Source organism: Centroberyx affinis, unplaced genomic scaffold (assembly GCF_046629955.1).
Source record: "Centroberyx affinis isolate AG114_WGS23_722 - 3 ecotype Tasmania unplaced genomic scaffold, CSIRO-AGI_Caff_v1 ptg000301l_1, whole genome shotgun sequence".
NCBI lineage: Eukaryota > Metazoa > Chordata > Actinopteri > Beryciformes > Berycidae > Centroberyx > Centroberyx affinis.
In genome coordinates this window covers 79,908-100,894 of record NW_027278979.1, presented here as the reverse complement: position 1 = coordinate 100,894, position 20,987 = coordinate 79,908, and the positions used below count along the sequence as shown (strand labels likewise).

General features: G+C 40.5%; 1 protein-coding gene across 1 annotated transcript; it reads right to left on the bottom strand.

Moving 5' to 3' along the window:
• Positions 1 to 496: 496 nt before the first annotated feature.
• Positions 497 to 20,642, bottom strand: ireb2 (iron-responsive element binding protein 2). Its single transcript, XM_071515071.1, has 22 exons — positions 20,618 to 20,642; positions 16,717 to 16,803; positions 15,958 to 16,123; positions 15,294 to 15,431; positions 14,298 to 14,540; positions 13,843 to 13,912; positions 13,178 to 13,361; positions 12,328 to 12,467; positions 11,317 to 11,488; positions 10,864 to 10,964; positions 10,355 to 10,471; positions 9,785 to 9,944; positions 9,191 to 9,326; positions 8,998 to 9,082; positions 8,720 to 8,876; positions 7,849 to 7,973; positions 7,502 to 7,606; positions 7,228 to 7,370; positions 5,960 to 6,107; positions 4,942 to 5,064; positions 4,137 to 4,322; positions 497 to 3,575 (listed from the first exon to the last, which is right to left on the bottom strand). Exons 1-22 carry the CDS (start codon positions 20,640 to 20,642, stop codon positions 3,465 to 3,467), a joined length of 2,922 nt encoding a protein of 973 aa, XP_071371172.1. The 3' UTR covers positions 497 to 3,464.
• Between the last annotated feature and the right edge of the window lie 345 nt (positions 20,643 to 20,987).

The following is a 20,987-nucleotide window of genomic DNA, read 5'->3' as shown; positions in this document are numbered from 1 at the left end:
AGGCCACCGTCACTGGCCGGGGGCTGTGCCAGAGACTTGTGTAGGAGGAGACAAGTTCTATCCATGTTGTTGCAATTCCTATTGGTTGCCAATTAGATGTCGATAAACATCAAAGATTACTTTATGCCCCTTTAAGACCCCAACAAATGTAAAATTACATTTTGTGTTGTTGGTAGATGTACCGAACCATAGTAATGACATTTTCTTGGCAAACTTGATGTGCTGCACTGGGGGTTTAGTACCAAGATACCATTCAAAGTTCTGATATTTGTTTAAAATCAATAATAATTTTTTTAAATAATTGGTAACACTTTACAATAAGGGCACATTAATTAAGGGTTAGAACTAACCCTTAATTAACAGTTAACTAATGTGTCTGGTAATCATTTACTAATGGTGTTCATGTTAACTAAGGTATTAATGTATACATTATTTAATAGTCATCTTTATAAACGATTAAATAATGTATAAATTAATACCTTAGTTAACATGAACACCATAAGTAAATTATTACCAGGCACATTAGTTAACTGTTAATTAGCATTAACTAACCCTTAATTAATGTACCCTTATTGTAAAGTGTTACCAAATAATTTTGCCCCTCATAACTTTCCTGTCAGCATCCACACAGCACTCCAGTTAAAATTCACTCTGACTTCTCACAGACGGCTATCAGCTTTGCTTCGTTATCATTTATTAAAAACTATTTACAATATGATGATTCAGAATTACAGACATCCAGACACCTTTTCATGAGTACACTTGGATTGCATACATTGCTTCCCTAAAGTGTGACAGACTGTGAAGATGGAAGAAGCAGCAGTAGTGAAATACCTGCTACATATGTATAATAACAACAACAACAACACTACAGGTAAGCCTTCATGTCAAGCTGCTGCGCACTCCAGTCCAGAAAGATCCACCAAGCAAACAAACAAAAACTCCTCAAGCTATGAAGGCAAACTGTGTTACCGTGATGGATTTGAGTACCTGGCCATATCACAACAAAACAGAAAAACTTAAAATGGTCGACAGAGTATGAAGCAGTGCTGAACCTAAAAGACTCTGGCAAATGTGTGGTCTTCACATAATGAGGCACCCCAACAACAAATGACATCATGACAGGACAGCCTGCTACTTGCTTCAGCTTGCTTTGGCAGTCTGACAAGGCAAAACACCGTCTTCGTTCAACTCTTGACAAAAAAAAAAAAGGGTTTTGCAAAACAGTTCCAGGCAGTTAATGGTTTCAAAATATTACAGAAGAGTGTAGGTATCAATAAATTACTATGATAAACAACCACTTTTCATAACATAGCCATAACACAACATCATGCTCTCTAAAAAATATATATGCATAAAGGCTAATGTTCCAAATCCACGTTCTAGATATCTGACATGTTGCATTGGATGGACGATTTTAAATAGTGCCATTATCTACCAAAACACTCTTCGCTGGGTCGAAGTGGCTCGAACATGCACAAATGTCAAATCATACACAGCTGACGCAAAAAACAAAAACAATGGAACATGTTTAAGCTCTAAATCTGTGTAAACCTTGATAAAGAAGGCCAGTACCTCACAACAAATGAAATCAGGAATATATGTATTACAGGCAGGGCTGATGTCAATTCACTTGAAATTCAATCAATTCAACTGGCAATTAAGTTGGTGATGAAAGAGCATTTGTGATCAATTATTTCTCACTAGGTTTGATTGGACAGTCAAGAAGTTTTTCCAATATTTGGAGTTTAACAGTGGACTTCCTGATGTGACTGGAGAGTGAACTGATCCCGTCCCTGGACACAGACGTCAACGTACATTTCCATGAGAAGCACCAAAGAGATGAAGGGCTACGGCTACACTTGTCATTCCAATGCAGCTTTTATCATCTGATCACGCCAAGTCACATTAAGTGACAAGTCTGGATGCTTAAAAATCTTTAGTTTTTTTGCTAACATTGCTGTCGATTCTGCTTAACCAGATATACAAGTGGTCAGGCTCAGGCTAAGTAATGGAGACAGAGATTTAAATAGATACAGCCGCAGGAGACCCATGAAAGCCATTTTCTGGCTAAGTGTGGACATCCAGCGGTGTGATTTCATAGAATCTGATGTTTTCCATCAGATCTCAAAAATCACATCGAAATAACAAGTGTAACCATAGCCAAGGACACCACTAGAACTACCTTTTGCCCATCAGCACCAGTAAAGTTGACAGACTACAATTTCAAACTTGTCAACTGTACTTTGATAATACTTTGATGTTTCACCCTTTGGGTACAAATATGCATGTGTATAAATATTTAAACATGTATTATTTTTTGCCCAAAATGAATCAAGGTTAAGGCAAGGTAGACGTTTGCTGCTGTGAGACTGAATTCAGTCCATGACTGTTGTGTGTGCAGCACAGCAGTAACATCTGCTAGCGAGTTAGCATCAAAAATGCAGCTGCATTGACTGAAACTGCCTTTTTTTAATTGCAAAGACAATTTGGACTGTGGATGTCTCCTAACCAATATCAAAATGTTTTGAGATTCTTGATGCTGAAAAGCTTTTATAATTTACTTTTACACTAGGGATGTGGAGTCAGTTGCAGTAGGATCTTTAGCATGTGGCTATTATTGATAAAGGATCCAAACACACAGCAAAAAAGGCATATTTCACATTTTTCCAACATTCTAAAAAGTGTGTGCTGGAAGGCAACTGTCCACTTTGCCTGGGAGAAAGTTAACAGTAGATCAGATGGAAATGTATTGATCCCCATGGGAAAATTTTGCAACTGAATTTAATTCAGCCAATTTTTGAAATTCACAATGTTTGACTTTGCTTAGTATAATAGATAGTGGCAATCTAGTTATGCCATAGTACTACACATTGACCTAGCACCATCTTAGCCTTTCTAGGCAAGATTTTTTTATTTAAATGTTAATTTATTAATTTATTTTTCAGGCAAGGGCTGCGTTCAAAACCAGCGAGGATTGATTTCTTGTTGGCTTTCCCCTCTTCTTTATGATGTTACACACGACCTCTCAGTACACTGGATTTGCTATCTCCAATCATTTGAAGGACTCTTAACAAAAGCTGATGTACAAAAGTCTCCTGTCGAGTCTTGTTTGGGTGCGCTCTGTTGATCGTGTGAATGTGACCGCTCCTGTCTGGGCTTCTGTCGGTGTTTTGACTGTCTTGTGAGGGCAAACATGGTTGCTGTTGCATATGCAGAAACAGCCGTGCGTACTGATGGAGAAGCAGCACTGGAACAGCTCTTAAAACCGAGTCCTCACTTCTCCATGGCGGAGGAGGAGTCTGGAGATGCTAATGCAGCTCCGACAGACAGAGCATCAGTCTTTATGCTGCTCCTATGAGCCGTTTCAGCCCATGCTGAAGAGAATCTCTGGTGAATTGTTGGGGCTGCTGTTCATTCACTCAGTGCACATTCAGCAGCGTGGGCCCGGGCGGCGCGGTGTTTTACAGCATTGTCCGAGCAACATATCTAAGGAGGCCTCCGTGCCGGTAAAAGATTATGTCCATCTCACTTTCAAACAGAGCTGTGACAATGAAGGACTTTCCTTGGCTCGTCTACAAAAGAACAGAGAAACAACTCTTTAATTATACCATTCATCAAAGTGTTAAAGCTGCCTACATGAACCTGCAATTAAAAAAAAGCTAATAATTTGGCTGAATGACAAAACTAAATCTCAGCGTACTTATAAAAAGGAAAGCTAGAGTATTTAGGAGAAACATAATACTACATATAGCTAATACCCATTATATTTTCCAAATTCAAAGGATGAGAATTTCCAACACTGCCAAACTTCTTAGAAAGTCACTATCACTTGTCATGTCAATTTGATGTCATCATGAAAGGAAGAATTTACCTTGTAAAAGTCTCTGGAGAAAGTGGCAAACGATGGCAAAAAGCTGAACTAACTTTCATTGAAACAGCATCTGTTGTCAGTGTAGGCATTTCCTATTATCTTTCATTCATAAAGTGAAGATCTGAAAACTGTGCTCAAGTACTTTGCTCAAGACACAATACTGAGACCTCTCACTGAAACCCTCACAAAGGAAGAGTTGAAGATCTAAGCTGTGTGTGATCGTGTCATCATCACAGCTAGGCGTTGATTGGCTGTTGCCTACCTTGACAGTGAGCTGCTGTCTTGGACTCAGCTCGTCCGGCAGGCTGACGCTGAACCTCTCCTTCCCGCTGAGCTCCAGTGAGTCGGCAGTCTGACCGGGCAGGAACTGGAGCGGCATGATGCCCATGCCAACCAGCTGGTTCTTGTGCAGCTTCTCGAAGCTCTCAGCGATGACCGCACGCACCCCCTGTCACCCACCGCACCAGCAGGTGAACGGACAAAACAAGTGAAGGCATAGGTTCATTTAGACTTTAAGACACACTGAATATGTTATGGTATATAAATGTTCATACGCCAATCATAAATGTATGGAAATCGCATATGAAGGGTTTCTTTCCAAAATGCAATATCCATTTTGAGAAAGAAAATTTACCTGCTGATCATTTCCATCCTCTAAAACTCGATTCAAAAGGTATTAAGCTGAAGAGCAACGTGACTAATATTCATAGTACAAAGTTAGAGGTTTTTCTTTTTTTTTTCTCCTTTAATGTCTATGTGAGGTTAGGTATGGAGTGTATGAGGGAGGGGGGTGAGGCCTTTGTGTGCAAATAAAAAAAATGTATGTAAAATGTATAAAAAAATAAAATTACAAAAAAAAAAAAAAGAAGTACAGAGTTAGAGTTTTACCAAAAACAAAACTCTTCTAATGTACCATGTTAACCACGCAAATCATTAACGGTGACCACCATGATGGCAAAGGCAAGTGACCTAACAACCTGTATGAGCAGCAAAGTAATCGGCTGGCTATCATGTTGCCCGGTCAGTATCCTAAAAATGCAGAAAGTGTGTGTAGGTGTGTAGGTTACCAGCAGGTACGGTCCTTTGGCCACCCAGTCCCTGGAGTTTCCGGAGCCGTAGTCTTTGCCTGCCAGGATGATGAGCGGAGTGCCGTCTCTCTGGTAACGATCCGCTGCCTCAAAGACGTCCAGCTAACCAGACATCCAGGGAGAGCACATGTTAGTTAAGTATCCTTGGGTAAGACACTGAACCCCTGTCTGTTCACTGATACTTAGTTAGTTAAACTGATACCGATACTGGAATTGGACAATATAGGTCAATGCCAGTCTAAAGCAGGGTATTGGTATAGGAGAATTTCCCCAATATTTAAAGAGCCTCTAATATAGGACTTCAAAATTTCCTCTATTTATATACATATATGATCAAAATGTTTAATAGACATTGCTAAAATGTGATTTTGCTTGAGTGGTTAAATTTAAAGTTATATTTTCAAAAGTCCATTATTTTCTATAGGGAGCTTGGGACAAACGCACACAACTGGACTTGGTCATTATTGCTAAAATCCTTCCAGTCAGGTAGATTTTCAGCATTTCAACTGGAAAGCCTCCACTAAGCAGGATTACATCATTTGAACTAGGTGGTATTTTCTGCCAATCAGGGTCCAGTATTGTGACTGTTCTGCCAGTGAGGATTTAGTTCAATTTCATTCAATAAAAACCCTTTTAACTAAACTACATTTATTTGTAAACCATCATGAAGAACATTATTCTTATCCTGAGCCATAGTGCATGTGAGAACAAAATCATGAAAACTGAATAACATGGGACCTTTAACTCAACACTAACTAATGTATATACATGTAACATTTTTTTCCACAGAGGACATTATTTCTCTCTACAGAAAAAAATAGACTACATCCCTATGATATTTGTGCCATAACCCAAAAGGAATGGTCTATGTTTATATTGAACAATATTTTACCAACTACCAAATACTAAAAATCTTTATCAGGAGTGAAAACCCAGTATTGGTGCGTCCCTAATGAATGCAATTCTTAGTAATCCATTCAGAGGAAAAGTGACTCACTGTCTGGCCTGAAGGAATGTGCAGAGTCTTGGGGCCTGGTTTGCCGATGAATCGATTTTGGAGCTTGATGCTGGCGAACGTGCCTCTGGTCATCACCGCGTCGTTCCCTCTGCGAGCGCCGTACGAGTTAAACTCCCGCGGTGTCAGGCTGAGGGAAAGCATTCAGAGTGAAAGGTAAATAAATTTGACCTGACATTTAGAGTACTTCCAGGGTTCACAGTGGGTTCCTGGACAACAGCTGACAGATAGGTGCCTCTGTATTACAGGCTGCATACAGGAGGCAAGACCACTTATTTTAGTCTGGATTTATTAAATATCAGTCTAGAACGGCTGACAATGAATAGATAAACTAAGATTTTCTGCTGGTAAGAGTAAATATTCTGCAGTGAAACAATGAACATTTCCAGAAGCTCATTGGCTTTAAACACTCAAACTTTTCTGTGGATCCACAAATCGCTCTCTGATTCATCAGCAATGGAGCAGCTCCAGGCTTGGCCTTTTAATGACAATACAGGTTGGAGCAGGGTTCCCACACTCACTTCGACATCAAATTCAATGGCTTTTCAAGAACTTGTTTTGGTGAAATTTAAGGACTTTGGGATACGACATTGGTCAAAATGAGACGTCAGAGGCCATTTTTTCTCATGATCTTGTCAAGTCAACACTGCTGCTGTATTAACGCAAATCTCCATCACAGGGTTTTTCTCAGGATGTGAAATGTTGATGCTATAATGGAGCGAGGTACAAAGTGCTGACACTTACTGATGAATGAATGGGTGCTATATTTTAATTTACTTTGAAGGACATCCATTCATTTCCAAAATCTTTTAAGGCTTCATTTTATTTTTCTCAAATCCACAAACATTCAAGATTTTCAAGGTTCACTGATTGACAGGACAGCTTCACACCATAGGAGAAACTTGAATTCTTGAATTGAGCGGTAATGCCTTTTAAGTAGACTTCTGATTTCTACATTATAACACAGTCTGTACTCAGCTCTTTCTCATGATAATCTATTTTGTGAATAAGTACTGAGATCTACTCAACTCATGCAGGGAAGGAAACTGTTTGTCAAAAGGCTAAAGGAGCGGGTAAATCACAAATTTTGTCAGCCACTGTCACCGCTCCACCAGCCATCTCGTAACTGGACCTTAGCAGCTGCAGTCATAGATTTACCAACTTTAACCTAGCAGCTGGCGCTACTTTCCCACCCTAGAATTAGTGTTAGTGAAGTTAACCAGTGTTTCTGTGGTCTGAGTGGGACTGACCGTTTGCTCAGCAGGTACTTGGCAGCGGCGCTGACCCTGGCGATGCTGCCGGCAGGAGAGATGTGGTCCGTGGTCACCTTGTCCCCGAGGAACAGTAAGGCATGGGCGTTCTCTATCGAATGAGGAGGCTGCACCTCTTTACTCTGGGAGGGAGGGAGGGAGGGACAGGCAGAGTAGAATCAACAACAGCATTATTTCAACACAGGAAATAATTAGGCCTTTCTCGGTCCATATGCAGGAAAAAAGGTCATCACAAAAGTTTCAGGAGACTTACCATTTTGCTGAAGAAAGACGGTGAACGGATGTATGTGGACTTGTGATCCCAGGGGAAAACCACAGAATCTGGACAGTCGATGTTGTTCCAAAATGTGTTCCCTTTCTGTGAGAGAGTAGAGCAGAAACAAAAATTGTCTGTAATCACTAGCTACCATAAATACACTTGACTCTCACTTGACACTTGTGAAACAGGAAACAGACAATCATGATCTATCTCAACACATATACAGCACATAAAACATACAGTATGAATTGATTAATTACTGGCAACCTGTCTGAACCTGAACTAGAGGTAAGGAAGGAGAAGAAAGCAGCAAAGTATTTGGAGGGCGACCCTCTCCTCACCTCCATCCTCCCCCTGAGGTCCTTGAAGATGGAGGAGATGACTGTGTCCTCCTCGGTCTGCTGAACCTCCTCCCTGGACGGCCAGACGTCACGCAGGTACACCTCCTTCCCCTCTGACGTCACACCTGCTCAGACAACAGTGGGCCCAATGTTAGCATCACACCAAGCTAACCAACAGGTAAGCAAACCAAACAAAAAAAGAGCCATGTTCATAACAGGAACCATAAAGAAGTTATTAAGCAATTTTCAAAACAAAAGTCACATTTTTAGATGAGTGATGTTCTCAAATCTTGTTGCTGAAAGAGTGGAAATTGGGAGCGTTGAGTTTATTGATATTTAAAAACTGTAGATGTTGTGTATTTTCACGTGATGTAGAACACACACTTCCCATGAGCTGGACTGATAGCACAACTGATAGAAGTGGGCTATTGAAAAAAAAAAATAAAAAAGGGGTAGAGCTGCAACGATTAATTGATTAATCGATTAGTTGTCAACTACTAAATTAATCGCCAACTATTTTGATAATCGAATAATCGGTTTGAGTAATTTTTTTTTAGAAAAATAAGTCTAAATTCTCTGATTCCAGCTTCTTAAATGAGAATATTTTCTGCTTTCTTTACTCCTCTATGACAGTAAACTGAATATCTTTGGGTTGTGGACAAAACAAGACATTTGAGGACGTCATCTTGGGCTTTGGGAAACACTGATCGACATTTTTCACCATTTTCTGACATTTTATAGACCAAACAACTAATCGATTAATCGAGAAAATAATCGACAGATTAATTGACAATGAAAATAATCGTTAGTTGCAGCCCTAAAAAGGGGACATGTGAAGAAGAAGAGAACCCCCTTGGAGCGCCCTCCTTACCCAAAGGCTCTTTCTCAAAGTCGATGCCCACAGTGCCGGCTATAGCATAAGCCACCACTAGGGGAGGGGAGGCCAGGTAGTTGGCACGCACGCAGTCACATAGGCGTCCTTCAAAATGCCTGTTGCCAGATAACACTCCGCAAGCCACCAATTCCCCCTATAACAAAATATATGGATATGGTTAGAATTTGATTGCTGTGAGCTATATATGTAATATTCCTTTATCTCTCCATAGAAATAGGAGAATCTAGCGTTGCAAAGACCTGATGTACAGATACCTGTTTGATTGCATCAACAACAGCTTCTGGTAATGGTGCTGTGTTCCCCACACAGGTGGCACAGCCGTAACCTATCACCTCAAATCTGTAGTGTAAAGGAATTAAAACAGTCAGTCTTCTTATGTGTGTGTGTGTGTGTGTGTGTGTGTGTGTGTGTGTGTGTGTATGTGTATGTGTGTGTGAACATGCTTACCCCAGCTGGCTGAGGAAAGGCAGGACTCCGCTGGTACTGAGGTAGTGAGTGACCATGCCACTTCCAGGAGCCAGGCTGGTCCGAATGTAAGGCTTGACGACAAGCCCCGCCTCTACAGCCTTCTTGGCTAGAAGACCTGCCAATCGCAAACACAGCTGCATTATATGGCAAACATGTCTGCAAAGTAGCCACACTTGAAGAGACTGGGCTGAGTCCATCACAAAGCAACATATTAGTATTTCTGATCGATTGAAAAGAGAGAGGAGGATGTGGGTAGAGATATGACAACGCAACCCGACTGACTCGATTAATTCATGCTTTACAATTGGCCGTTTTGAATGGAAAATAAAAATGACTACAATAATAACACAAATTCTATCAGAAAACACCAACCACAAAATACACTTGGCCTGATTAAGCTATTCAACCCACTTACAGAATGATGACAACGCTACATGTTTAGCAGGATTTAATAATAAATTCTCTGCTTTTATCTTTTATACATTAGGAGATATTTCAGAGGAAATTTGATCAGAGTTTCAGCTTTTGGTGGTTATCAAACTATCTGCCTTGACCCGTGATTGAGCGTCTCACCTGCAGTCAGCATGACAGACGGGTTGCAGTTGTTGGTGCAGCTGATGACGGCGGCGATGACCACCGAGCCGTGGGCCAGCTGGTACTCCTGACCGCAGTGCAGGAAGGGAATCTGCATCTCCTGCTTCTGCTTAGCGATGTGGAAACCTTTGAAGCCCACCTGAACGGAGACAGAGACCAGGAAGAAGTTGCTTTATTAAGGTAGACGCCACCTTGAGATACAAATGATGCTGGAATTTTTTAAAATGATCAAATTCAATTGTCAAAGCTTTTAAAATGGTGGCAGAAACCGTTTTTGTGGCTACCATCACATACTTCCTGATTGTTTTTTTCAGATTCAAGTCAGTGAGCAGAGTGCATTTGATGATTTAAAAAAAACACCCTGGACATTATGATTCATATTAAATAATTAATTTAACTTCTGTCTAGCATCTGTATCCTTGAAGCAGTACTGTTATACAACGGTGATACATTGGTGTTAAAAGACACTGTGTGGCAGAAACAGGCTTATTGGTCTAAGGATTGACAGAAGAACAGAGGAGCAGAAATGAATGCATTTTTGTCTGTTACCTTCTCGTCTAGACAGCTCTGGAAGTCCTCCTTCATGCTGCTGACTGCCACTCTGTCCTGAGGCCTCTTGGGTCCGCTCACATGGGGCACAATGGAGCACAGGTTGATCTCAATCACCTGAAAAGAATAAACCATTCATCTCTGTTCATCAGGTCTGTTTACGTCCACCCATCGCGTGATGTTTTGGGCTCAGAAAAATGGGAACGTTGACTGGGAATGAATGAGGGATTGTTTTCCTACAAAAGAAATCTTTTATACAATCCAAAAAGAAAAAAAAAATCACATCCCTCCACATAAGGAGGGAACTCAGTAATATTTGTTACTATTGCCAGGCACTGCAGCTTTAACCCTTGCACTCGTCTATTGGATGCTTATAATGTTGGCAATCTAGGAATTTGAGCTTTTTCTACTGTCACACTAAGTCACTCTGGTTAAGAGTGTTAGCTAAATGTCTAAAATGTAAATATCCTAAATATCCAGTCTGCAGTTGGGAGGAAAAGACACATTACCTCTGAATATTGGGGGTCTTCTGAAGGGTCCTCATAGCTTCGGAAAAGTTTTACAGCCTTCATGTAAGACTCCAGCAATTCAAGTTTTTCTGGGGTAAAGTCTAGAAGGAAAATTGGAATAAAACAGGACAGTTATTGGATGCAAAGTATTGACCCAGAGAAAAAATGCATAGACAGAGTTTATTGAAAGGAAAATTCAACCTGAGAAAAATTGGTTGATTCTATTGTCTTAGACAGTTTTAATATTTGTGAAAATGAACACTTAGCAGTTAGGAACCAGACAGTTAGGTGAGAGTGAAAACGTAAACTACTCCACTGAGAATAAATCAAACACTAACTTTGTGGAGTGGACCCACAGAATATTTGAATTTATGCACCCAAATGAACAGTGCAAAGTTCGGCAGGTGTGAAGGAAAACTCCTTATGAACAATGGCAGCACTTGACTGACTCACTTGTCTTTTTAAAGTGCTTGAGAGTGACGTGGTCGACGGGGAAGAAGCTGACAGTAGCGTTGTACTCGGGGCACATGTTGGCGATGGTGGTGCGGTCTGGAGCCGACAGCTGGGACACGCCGGGTCCGAAGAACTCCACAAACCTCCCAGCGATCCCAGCTTGCCGCAAGTGCTGGAAAATGAATCAAGCAGAGGAGGGAGTTACGTGTGTTCATGGTACCTTGTGGTACGTTGAAAGGTAAGAAATGTTTATTTCCGGCAAATAATGCGATCTGTCACTGAACATCCCTGGCAACCAAAAGATCTACAAGGGATCTTTTATCCCTAGTGCAATTAACTTCATAAATAAACTGCACTAATCTACCCCTTCTCTCCTTGATGCGATTTGTTTTATTGATGTGATGTACATGGATGTGATGTTGTGTTTTAATTGGTGAGACCAAAGATGATTTCCCTACCTTGGCTGGACAATAAAGTTGCATCGTATTCTACTCTATTCTATTCTATTCTTGTAGCAGTGGTGGTTGTGGGCAATTTAGATCTTTGTACCACATCTGTTACAGTTTCAAAACTAATCTCACTTATTACTTTTTGATGGTTCTAAACTTTGCCATTGCATTGCGACATGTCAGCACTCCCATGGGGCTACCAGGCTTGTAAATTAGGCAAGTTTAGAGACGATTTGGAGCGACATCATGTTTTTAGATTCCCAGTATTCCTGCTGCTGTGTGCATTTACGAGATGACACATCGAGAAGCCTACCCACGCCCTACTTAGTGGTGAACACAGTGCCAAACGCTCGTCATGTAAAGGCGGCCTTAGAGGGATAGGCAAAGAAGTTCCTAAATACAGAGTGTGTTATGTGGTGATAGAGTGCTCTTAATTCACTCCAGGCATTTTAATGGGCTTGTATTTTGATACAACACTGTGTGTGAAATGTGTACATGTATGTGTGTCTCACAGGGACATGTCAATAAGTTGCTAATTACAGAAAGAGCAGAGCGCTCTCACCTTGGTGATGCCCAGGACGATGTCTATGGAGGTGGTCAGAGGGTTGATGGAGCCCACCAGTTTACATCCCACCACCTGTGGAAGGGTCAGAGACACCGGCTGGCCCAACATCACCGCCTCCGACTCGATTCCCCCTACACCTGGCAGAAGACGGCATGCAGAAAACATTAGTTTTTAGAATTGACACAAGAGCAGAGATTTGTTTGCAAGTGCAATCTGCATACTGGTTGGAGTAGGCAGAAATTTGAATTTATATGAACAAAGTGATATGAACAAAAATTGATATGAACAAATCCAACAAAACTGACATGTGTTGCTTAGATCACAAATGTGCAAGCTTCTAAACTTATAAACCTATAATCTACCAGTAGTAGGATAGTAAAAAAACATATAATCATAGTTGTAGTGACAAATTTGTCTTTTTACTTCAAGTGGGTTCCCTTTTCCACAATCAGTCTGTTTTCTTGGAAATAGCAGGAATGAGCAAATTATACCAAATGGCCATTGTTTCCTCCAGTGTTTGAATGGTAAGATCAAATTTATTTATATTAATATTATTAGTGGCCTAGAAATTTCATGTAATTTAGGAGAAAAAAAATATTGTGAATGCCGATAATATCGTATGTTGCGTTATTTTGGCGGGACAGTATTGAAATATAAAATTTTGGAGATCGATCCAAACCTAAATGACATGTTACAATCTCTCTGTATACATATTGAATACCATGGGGCAACAGTAGAGGGGAGAATGTGGTAGGCAAACAACTGTTACTACGCAGTCAACAATATTGGTGGTCATAGCACAAGCAGCTGCAAACAAAACAAAACAAAAAAGTGGAAAGCGGTTTACCCCAGCCCAGGATGCCCAGGCCGTTGATCATGGTGGTGTGCGAGTCGGTTCCCACTACGCTGTCGGGGTAGATCAATCCGTCGGTGACCTGGATCACTCTGGACAGATACTCCAGATTCACCTGGTGGACCGCGCCCACATCCGGGGGAACCACGTTCACGTTCTTGAATGCTTTGGAACACCACTATTCGATGGGGAGATGGGGAAAAATGGCAACAGGTTGTACAACGTTTCTCTTAAACCGTCCTATTCAAGCAAATACAGATATAGTGAGTTCTGTAGGTTACCACTCTCCCAAGGGGACAAATGCAAAGTTCTTTCATGAGCCAAAATTTGTTTCTTTTTGCATTTTCAGTGGTTGTCAGTTATTAAAAGGTCTGAAAGAGTGAATAATAACTGCTATGAACGACTACTTACTACTATAAAATGTATAAAACAATTAGAACAATACATTCTGGTTTCAAGATTTAGTCTAACTTTTGATATAAAAATTCATGCTCATTTACTGAATTCCAGAGGGAGAATTTAGCAAATTCCTTGACTTTCCCTATCTGAAATACACTTCCCAAATTTCATCACAAGTCCACAAATCCTACGACTTTTCTCTCCCGTTGATTGGTTGAGATGACCCAATCTCTCCCACTGAGCTTTGCAACACACCGTACCTTAAAGAACTGAAGCCTCTCTTTGTTTCTGATCAGCTCCAGCTCCTGATTCTTCAGGGCTGTTTCAGGTCTGCAAAAAAATAAGAGCAAGGCTACAATAAACATGTTGTCCCCCACGAATTATGCTGACCCCTTCTGTGTCAATCGGTAAAAACTGTTACCTCAATTTGACCTGTAACTGCCCCCTTTGACCCAGTCAGTGCAATTTTTAAAATGTTGGAACAAAGTGGTGAGATGCTGTACATCATTCCTGCTAGTTTTATCAGAATCCGATCAGTGATGTCTGCATGTGCCAGACAGATGGAAAAACGAACAAATGAACAAACAAATAGAGATCTATCCACATTAACCCGCTCCTGCTAAAATGAGGGGCCTGAGATCTGTTTCCTCCCCTCACAGCCACTGATTCTCTTGTTAACTGTCACATAGCAGCAGCTCTCCTTCACTCAACTTACTCATTGACAGGCTGCAGGTGGAACGGGCAGAGGAGGGGTGTGTTCTCTATCTGCTGGACAGAGGTGGGAGGTCGACCCGGGGAGCCTGGGGGGTCACTGCACCCGGCTTTACTACAGGAGCTCCGCTGGCTGCCGCACTGCGAGCCTCCTCTGGACAGCGGTCTGGGAGGAGTGGAGCGAGGAGGTGCCTGGTTCTGGGTTTGGCTGCCTCCTCCGCCCGGGTTGGGAGCGTTCTGTATGGCACTGTGGACAAAACGTAAGGTGGTACTTTGGGTTGTGTAGCTTCCTGGCTATGATATAACCCCAAAATCGGCGATACTCTGTTATCTGTTGCTCCAGTAGAGGCAATTGGAGAATTGTATTTTTTTCTCTCTCCATTAACTGCCATTGTATGGAGGAACAGGTCTGAAAATCACACCTCTAGCATAACAAATGCACAAAAAACAGATTCTGACAATATATAAAAAAGCTGAATTGTTTTGAAGCGAATTGCTTTTTTTATGTTTATGAGACCTTTCAGTTTGAGTTTGAGTCTAGTTTAAGTGTAAGACTGAAATCCAGTCGGAGGAAACTTGTGCCGATGGAACAAAGAAAACAGTATGTTTATCAATAGTTGTAAATAAGTGAAAAAATATATGGTCACAATAGGTTAAAAGAAACGTTTCCTAATTTAACTTTTTATGAAATAATAAACATGGTTTGGGCAGGTACAGGTTTAGACTTCCATTTTGGATCCCTACTCGTAATGAAAATGGTAGTAGTAACTCTACTTTTTAGAGACTGGTGGCTTGGTGGGATAGTGGGATCAAGTTAAGTAGGGATCATTTCCCTAGTGGGCAGAGTAACCATCCAGTAATAGAAAGTCAGTGTGTGTCCACAACAACATCCTTGCGTCATCTCAAAATGTCCTTGAACAAGAAGTTGAACCTTTACCTCTACGTTCTCACTCACTTTAACTCACTCCTGATAAAAGCGAAAATTGAAACGTAAACACACCATTTGCTGAAGTCGATCTGTAGCGAGTGATCTACGATGAGGTCGGTGGGGCACACAGGGTTCACCAGGCCGGGGTCCACGCCGTGTTTGGCCACTGCGTCCCTCATGGCCGCCAGGTCCACCATGGCAGGAATTCCCCTGTGGAAGTGAACCAAAAACATAACTTTGTTTATATCGCATATCCCAAGTAGGGCCTGTGGGCCAAATTTAGCCCTCCAGAGATTTATATGATGCTTGGGCTATTTTTAAAAATATTTTATTTTGAGCTTTTTCCAATAAATAAGCATACAAAAAAATACCACCCACTTGCACCTCTACTTTTTGGTGACTATTTTAATGCAACTTAATTATGAGTAGCAACAACTTTGAGATAGCTTGCTTATTTCAAGGCACATTAACAAACACCATGATGACACAAGACAAGCTAATGCCTACTTTTTGCTCTTCAACATTATCGATATACAGATCAGATCTTTTGCCCCCATCCCCTAACTCAACCCCCCATTTTGATCTCTCTAAATGAAGGAAAAATGATTAGATCTCAATCCTTTTTAATCAGTGATATAAACCTTGGTACTTGGTATCAGCTGATGCTTAAACTTTGTGACTCAGAATAGATTTGGTAATGGAATGATGATATTGTTGTAAACCCTGTAAAACTCACGTGAAGTCCTGCAGAAGGACTCGGGCTGGAGGGAACGGCACCTCGGCTATATTCTGCTGCTGCTGCCAGTCCAGAATGTTCTGGACATCCTCCTCCTTTGTGTAGAAGCCGTCACACTTACGAATGGCCGCCTCCAATAAGACACGGATGGATAGAGGCAGCTTCTCTAAATAGAGGGAACAATAAAAGGTGGCACCATTTAATTTCCCAGAGTAAACAATGCCTGATTAAATCCTCAGACTGTTCATTAACTCACTGTACCATTAACGTAAAACAGAGATTCTTAACTGGGTTTGCATTGGGACCTTAACTTGTTTGAACAATGAAGTTGCAAATCAATGTAGGCTGTATAAAGCATCCAGAATATAGATAGATTATAGGATAGATAGGTAGATTATTGGGCAGATAGATAATTAGATAGAATATTATACAGACAAATTTCTAAGTGGGAACTCAAAACGCAAATATTTTTTTTTGTGAATTTTAGATCTTTAGTTCTTTTTTTCTGAATAATAATTAAAGGTCATTTTCAGTGCATTCCCCTTTTAGATAGTCCTTGAACCAACAAAATGGTTTCAGCTAAGGAAGTAGTTGGCATTTTTGTGTGGGAGTCTGTTTCGCTACCTCTTACAACTAAACACGACTATTCTAAAGGTCACAGACAAATAAATGCCACATGCAAAAGTTCTGGGACGAGGGAAACATTTGTTGAAGATCTGCATCATCTCTTTCGGTCATACTTTTTATGCCCCGACTCACCATATCTTGGATCATTCAATTTCTGTGGATTGAAGAACTTGAGGCTGCCATCTTTCAGTGTGTCGATCAGATGGCTGTACGGGTGCTCTGCAGGGGGGGAAACGCACATTTTATCAGAATACAACTCTTATAATGCCAGTCTTTGTGTGGTAAGACCAGGAAGTTTACTTTAATGCTCAAATCTGTATTGTTTTTTTTTTTATTCCCTACATGTCTGGTTGCCAGTTGGACAGGCCTACTTTCTGAAATTTAAATGAAAAATCAAGTCCAAGAATAAATAGGACCTTATAGTTCCCAAGCAGAGTGAAGCCATACAGTTGTCTTATTACGTCCTGTGTTAAGAAATGAGTCTGTATCAGATTGGTACTTGATATGAGACCTAGACACTCAAACATTGGTAGCATTGGTTGGTGCTACTCTTGTCATCAGGATGGGAAATTACTCCCAGCCACCAATCATATGCTGGTAAATTTCGGATAGGGCTGCATGATTATGGTAATCGTGCAGATTATTTTGCTAAATATTGTGATTACAATTAAGCTATTTATGATGATTATTCGTCTTGGTTTCAGCAAATAAAATGATTTTATTGCACATTTACTTTCACTTTTTTCAGTGCAGTATTTATAAAAGTAGCAGCAGCTAGAAAGTCTTGTTCTCACTTTTACTGTCTTGCCCTTTCTGTGGTCCTTACTAAATTAAAATAATAAATAATTACTAGTTTATTATTTTGGGGTGCAAACTATCAACAGAATCTGTACGTTTTCTTGTCGTTATCTTGTTTAAAACTAAAGTACACATCTCCAAATGACAGACGATGATCCGTTTCTTGGAATTAAAACGTTTTAATGTTCAGACTCGGAAGAATGATTTCCTCTCTAATGTTGGGCTGATTTCCTACACAAGGTCTATGTAAGATTTCTCGCTTTCTTTCCTATCAGATCTGTCTGCTTCTCCATCTTTCGTTTTGATCACATGGGTGCATGTTGCGCATTAAAAGGTTGTGACTGGTCACGCGTTATGGCACTTAATATACCACACTGGGACTTTAAGGGGAATTGAAAATAACAGACACTTCAGTATTCATAGTATTCCCATCATGTCACATGCATTCCCTACCAATATGGTGCCTTACAACAGTGGTTCTCAACCTTTTTCATATCAAGGACCCCTAATTTAGTCCACATTGCGATTTTGTCCCTCGGACCCAAATCTGAGAATATTTTTATTGTTAGATATGATTTTGTCCAGAACTCCATGACTATCTGTATTGTAGGAAGAGAGATAACAGTGAAACTATGATCAAAATAGTCAGTCTCCTACATTCTATAATTGTTCTTGTAAATGAAATAATGAAGTTTAACGATTCATCAATTTGCTGGGGACCCCCTGGGATGCCCTCAAGGACCCCTGGTGGTCCCCGGACCCCACGTTGAGAACCAATGCCTTACAATATAGACAGTTCATTGACTGTGGCTGTCATCTGATTATAATTACCTGTTAATTTATTACAATCACCTGTTATTTTCCTACCAAGATGGCCGTATGATGATGTAACAGAATACTATGAACTGCCAAATTGCACAAGTACTAATCAAGTAAACATAAAGATGCGATGCACAATTATCTAAATTTAAATGTGAGGCCCTAGTTGTGGCAGTTAAATTTTGGTGGAATTCCCCTTGATGAAGACATGAGGGAATAGTGTAATAACCAAGCAAGTGCTGAACCCCTTTTGAAACAGGCAGTCTAGTCTTGGCACAGCATCACTCGCTGTGCTGGACTCTCCACAGGACATCATACTGTAGCCTTGGCTCTCAGCTTTCTGCCTTTTGAAACAAGTAACACTTTCAGGCTCACAAGGAAACTGAGACTGCAATTTAACAGAATATTTCTGAGTAACAGGTTTAAATGACTAAATCCATATTAAAATAAGTATTCCCCGCAGTTTTTACAATTCTCAAATTCTTCTTTCCTGAGTAAATAAGGAAGGGAAGAATGCCCTGAAGAACAAACATGCAATCATCAGGGAATGCAGAAAGGAAAATCAAGGCCCTCATACTAACTTGAGAAAAGAATGTAAGAGGAACATATCATGGAACTGGTTTAGTCTAATTCCTACAAATCTGATAATGGACCGATGTGAATGGCACTCTGGGGGTTTCTTGTATTCTTGTATCATCTGCAGTGTTTGCTTTAAACTCATTAATTAGTGGTGGGCACCACGACAAGAACACTATCACACTGCTGCTGGAGAAAAAGGCAAATAAACAAAACACTGTAATTGAGCTCAATTTACCCAAGCAGGCATAAACAAGTTTAGAAATAGCGCTTTTATCATAATCAAGAACTGATGTAAGAACGGTGTTAGTGCTGCAACCTCCACTAGGACCAAAACAATAGAAATATGGAAACAATAAAACTTTTGCTACATTCATATCGTATGGGAACAATAATCAGATTGCCCAAATGACTTGAAGGTTCAAAGCAAAGACTTGTAAGCCTAAGTCTTCATGTGTTCAAACTCATTTGAAGTCACAACTGAAGTTTCTGCAGATTTTGCAAACGTTGCTTGTGGGTTTTTCACTCTTTTCACCAAATTACCAACACTATTACAAACCAAGTTCAGAGGAAACACTAGTACCACAAGCAGGCCTACACATGAGAAACTCAATCTGTAACTGAGGCATCTGCAAAAAAACAACAAAAAAAAAACACAAAGAGACCGAATACCCTAACCACCTTCCATCACTGGTAATTTCTGTTTCCTTTCCTGTTACAACCTAACCTAAAATTTCCCTGCTTCACTGTGATGCCTTTGTCTGACCCAGCTAGCAAACTAACCTCTTTTAAATAATGTATGCTTGCATGTATGCAAAAACTGAGAAGCATACTGCAAAGCAGGCTGACTGGCAAATGTATTGTCTTCTATCATCTGAAAAGAGTTAACAATAACACTGACTGATGACTAGTGAAGTCCTCTGGAGAGAAAGCCTCATTTGAAATTGTTTTAACTGATAAAAGCAGCGAGCTAGACAATTTGCAGCACAACCTTGAGTTATTGGATAGCTTAAGGAAAATCATTCCAAAATTGACTCAACGCTACACTTTAATTTAAGTGTTTGCTTAGTCAGACAGTGTCACTATAAGAAGATGGCCTACACTGTGCCACTTTCCACAGATGCTAGGTTTTGGAAGCAAAAAGAAACCTCATCTAGATGCACAGTCTCTCTAAACTGAATGTTATGAGTTGGAGAAATTACACCATGCAACAACAAAATCTTTGGGGGGCAATGTGATGGTAGCCGTGATGACATTGATGTTTATGAACACTATCATGCATGAAGCCATTTCTGTATGTTTCCCGATGACAGGGGATAGAAGCTACCAAGCTAAGGAGCGGAGGTATCGTTAGCTAGTTGCTAACACAGGTCCTTATCGCGAAACACACATTAGCTAAATAGCTGGTGATCGACCTCCCAGCCAAATGTCTTGAGGAGATAAGCAAGACCAAGGTAACCATTCACAGAATATTAGCTTGCGACCGCCAGACAGTTAACTGGAATGCTTGCAAAGTTTGGGACGTTTTGTTAAGTCCAGCAGAGCAAGGGCAACGCTGGCTGGCGTAATGTACATTAGCTAACTTAATAGCTTTAGCTTAACGTTAGTTGGAGAGTAAGCTAAGTTCGACCTGATTTACCACCATTACGGAGCTAGCTAGTGTTAGCTATCATCTATGTGATTGTTTGACGCCAGTTAACCTTATCTAACGTTAATTTTAAAACATGACAGGCATTTTCAGATGAAGGATTTCGCTCTTAACGGACTCAAATCCCGTGGGGGTACTAGGTAGATTGAATAACGGCTTGCTAGGTAAGGTTAGCTAACGACATCTCTTTACCTTTGACTGAGGAAGTGAGCGCCATGATGACTTCTGAAATCAACACGACTCGTTCTCACGATGGCAACACCACACTGACCAATCAGAGCACAGCGCTTTACAGCCGCGCCCACTAACAAAATAAAACACACACTTTATAAAACAGTGTATCAGTTTACTGAAACCGCTGCAAAACACCCCACGAACTCGCATCTGAGTTTTAGTTAGGTGTTAGCTAACTAAAAAATCACCGCTCATTCTGGTACTGAAGAATTGCTTAACAACCACTTTATTTAGCTACAGTCCTCTTGCTTTTGCTTGGTGGAATTATAACATTTAGCAATAATCATTATCATTTTTACTGATTAAAAAACAAACATTGACTATCTGC

Coding starts and splice junctions, on each gene's coding strand:
- ireb2 (XM_071515071.1), bottom strand. CDS start 20,642: ATGGCGCTCACTTCCTCAGTCAAAG. Junction 9,327..9,784: donor GTCTGTCATGCTGACTGCAG/GTGAGACGCTCA, acceptor TGCGATTGGCAG/GTCTTCTAGCCAAGAAGGCT. Junction 8,877..8,997: donor TTGTTGATGCAATCAAACAG/GTATCTGTACAT, acceptor ATTTTGTTATAG/GGGGAATTGGTGGCTTGCGG.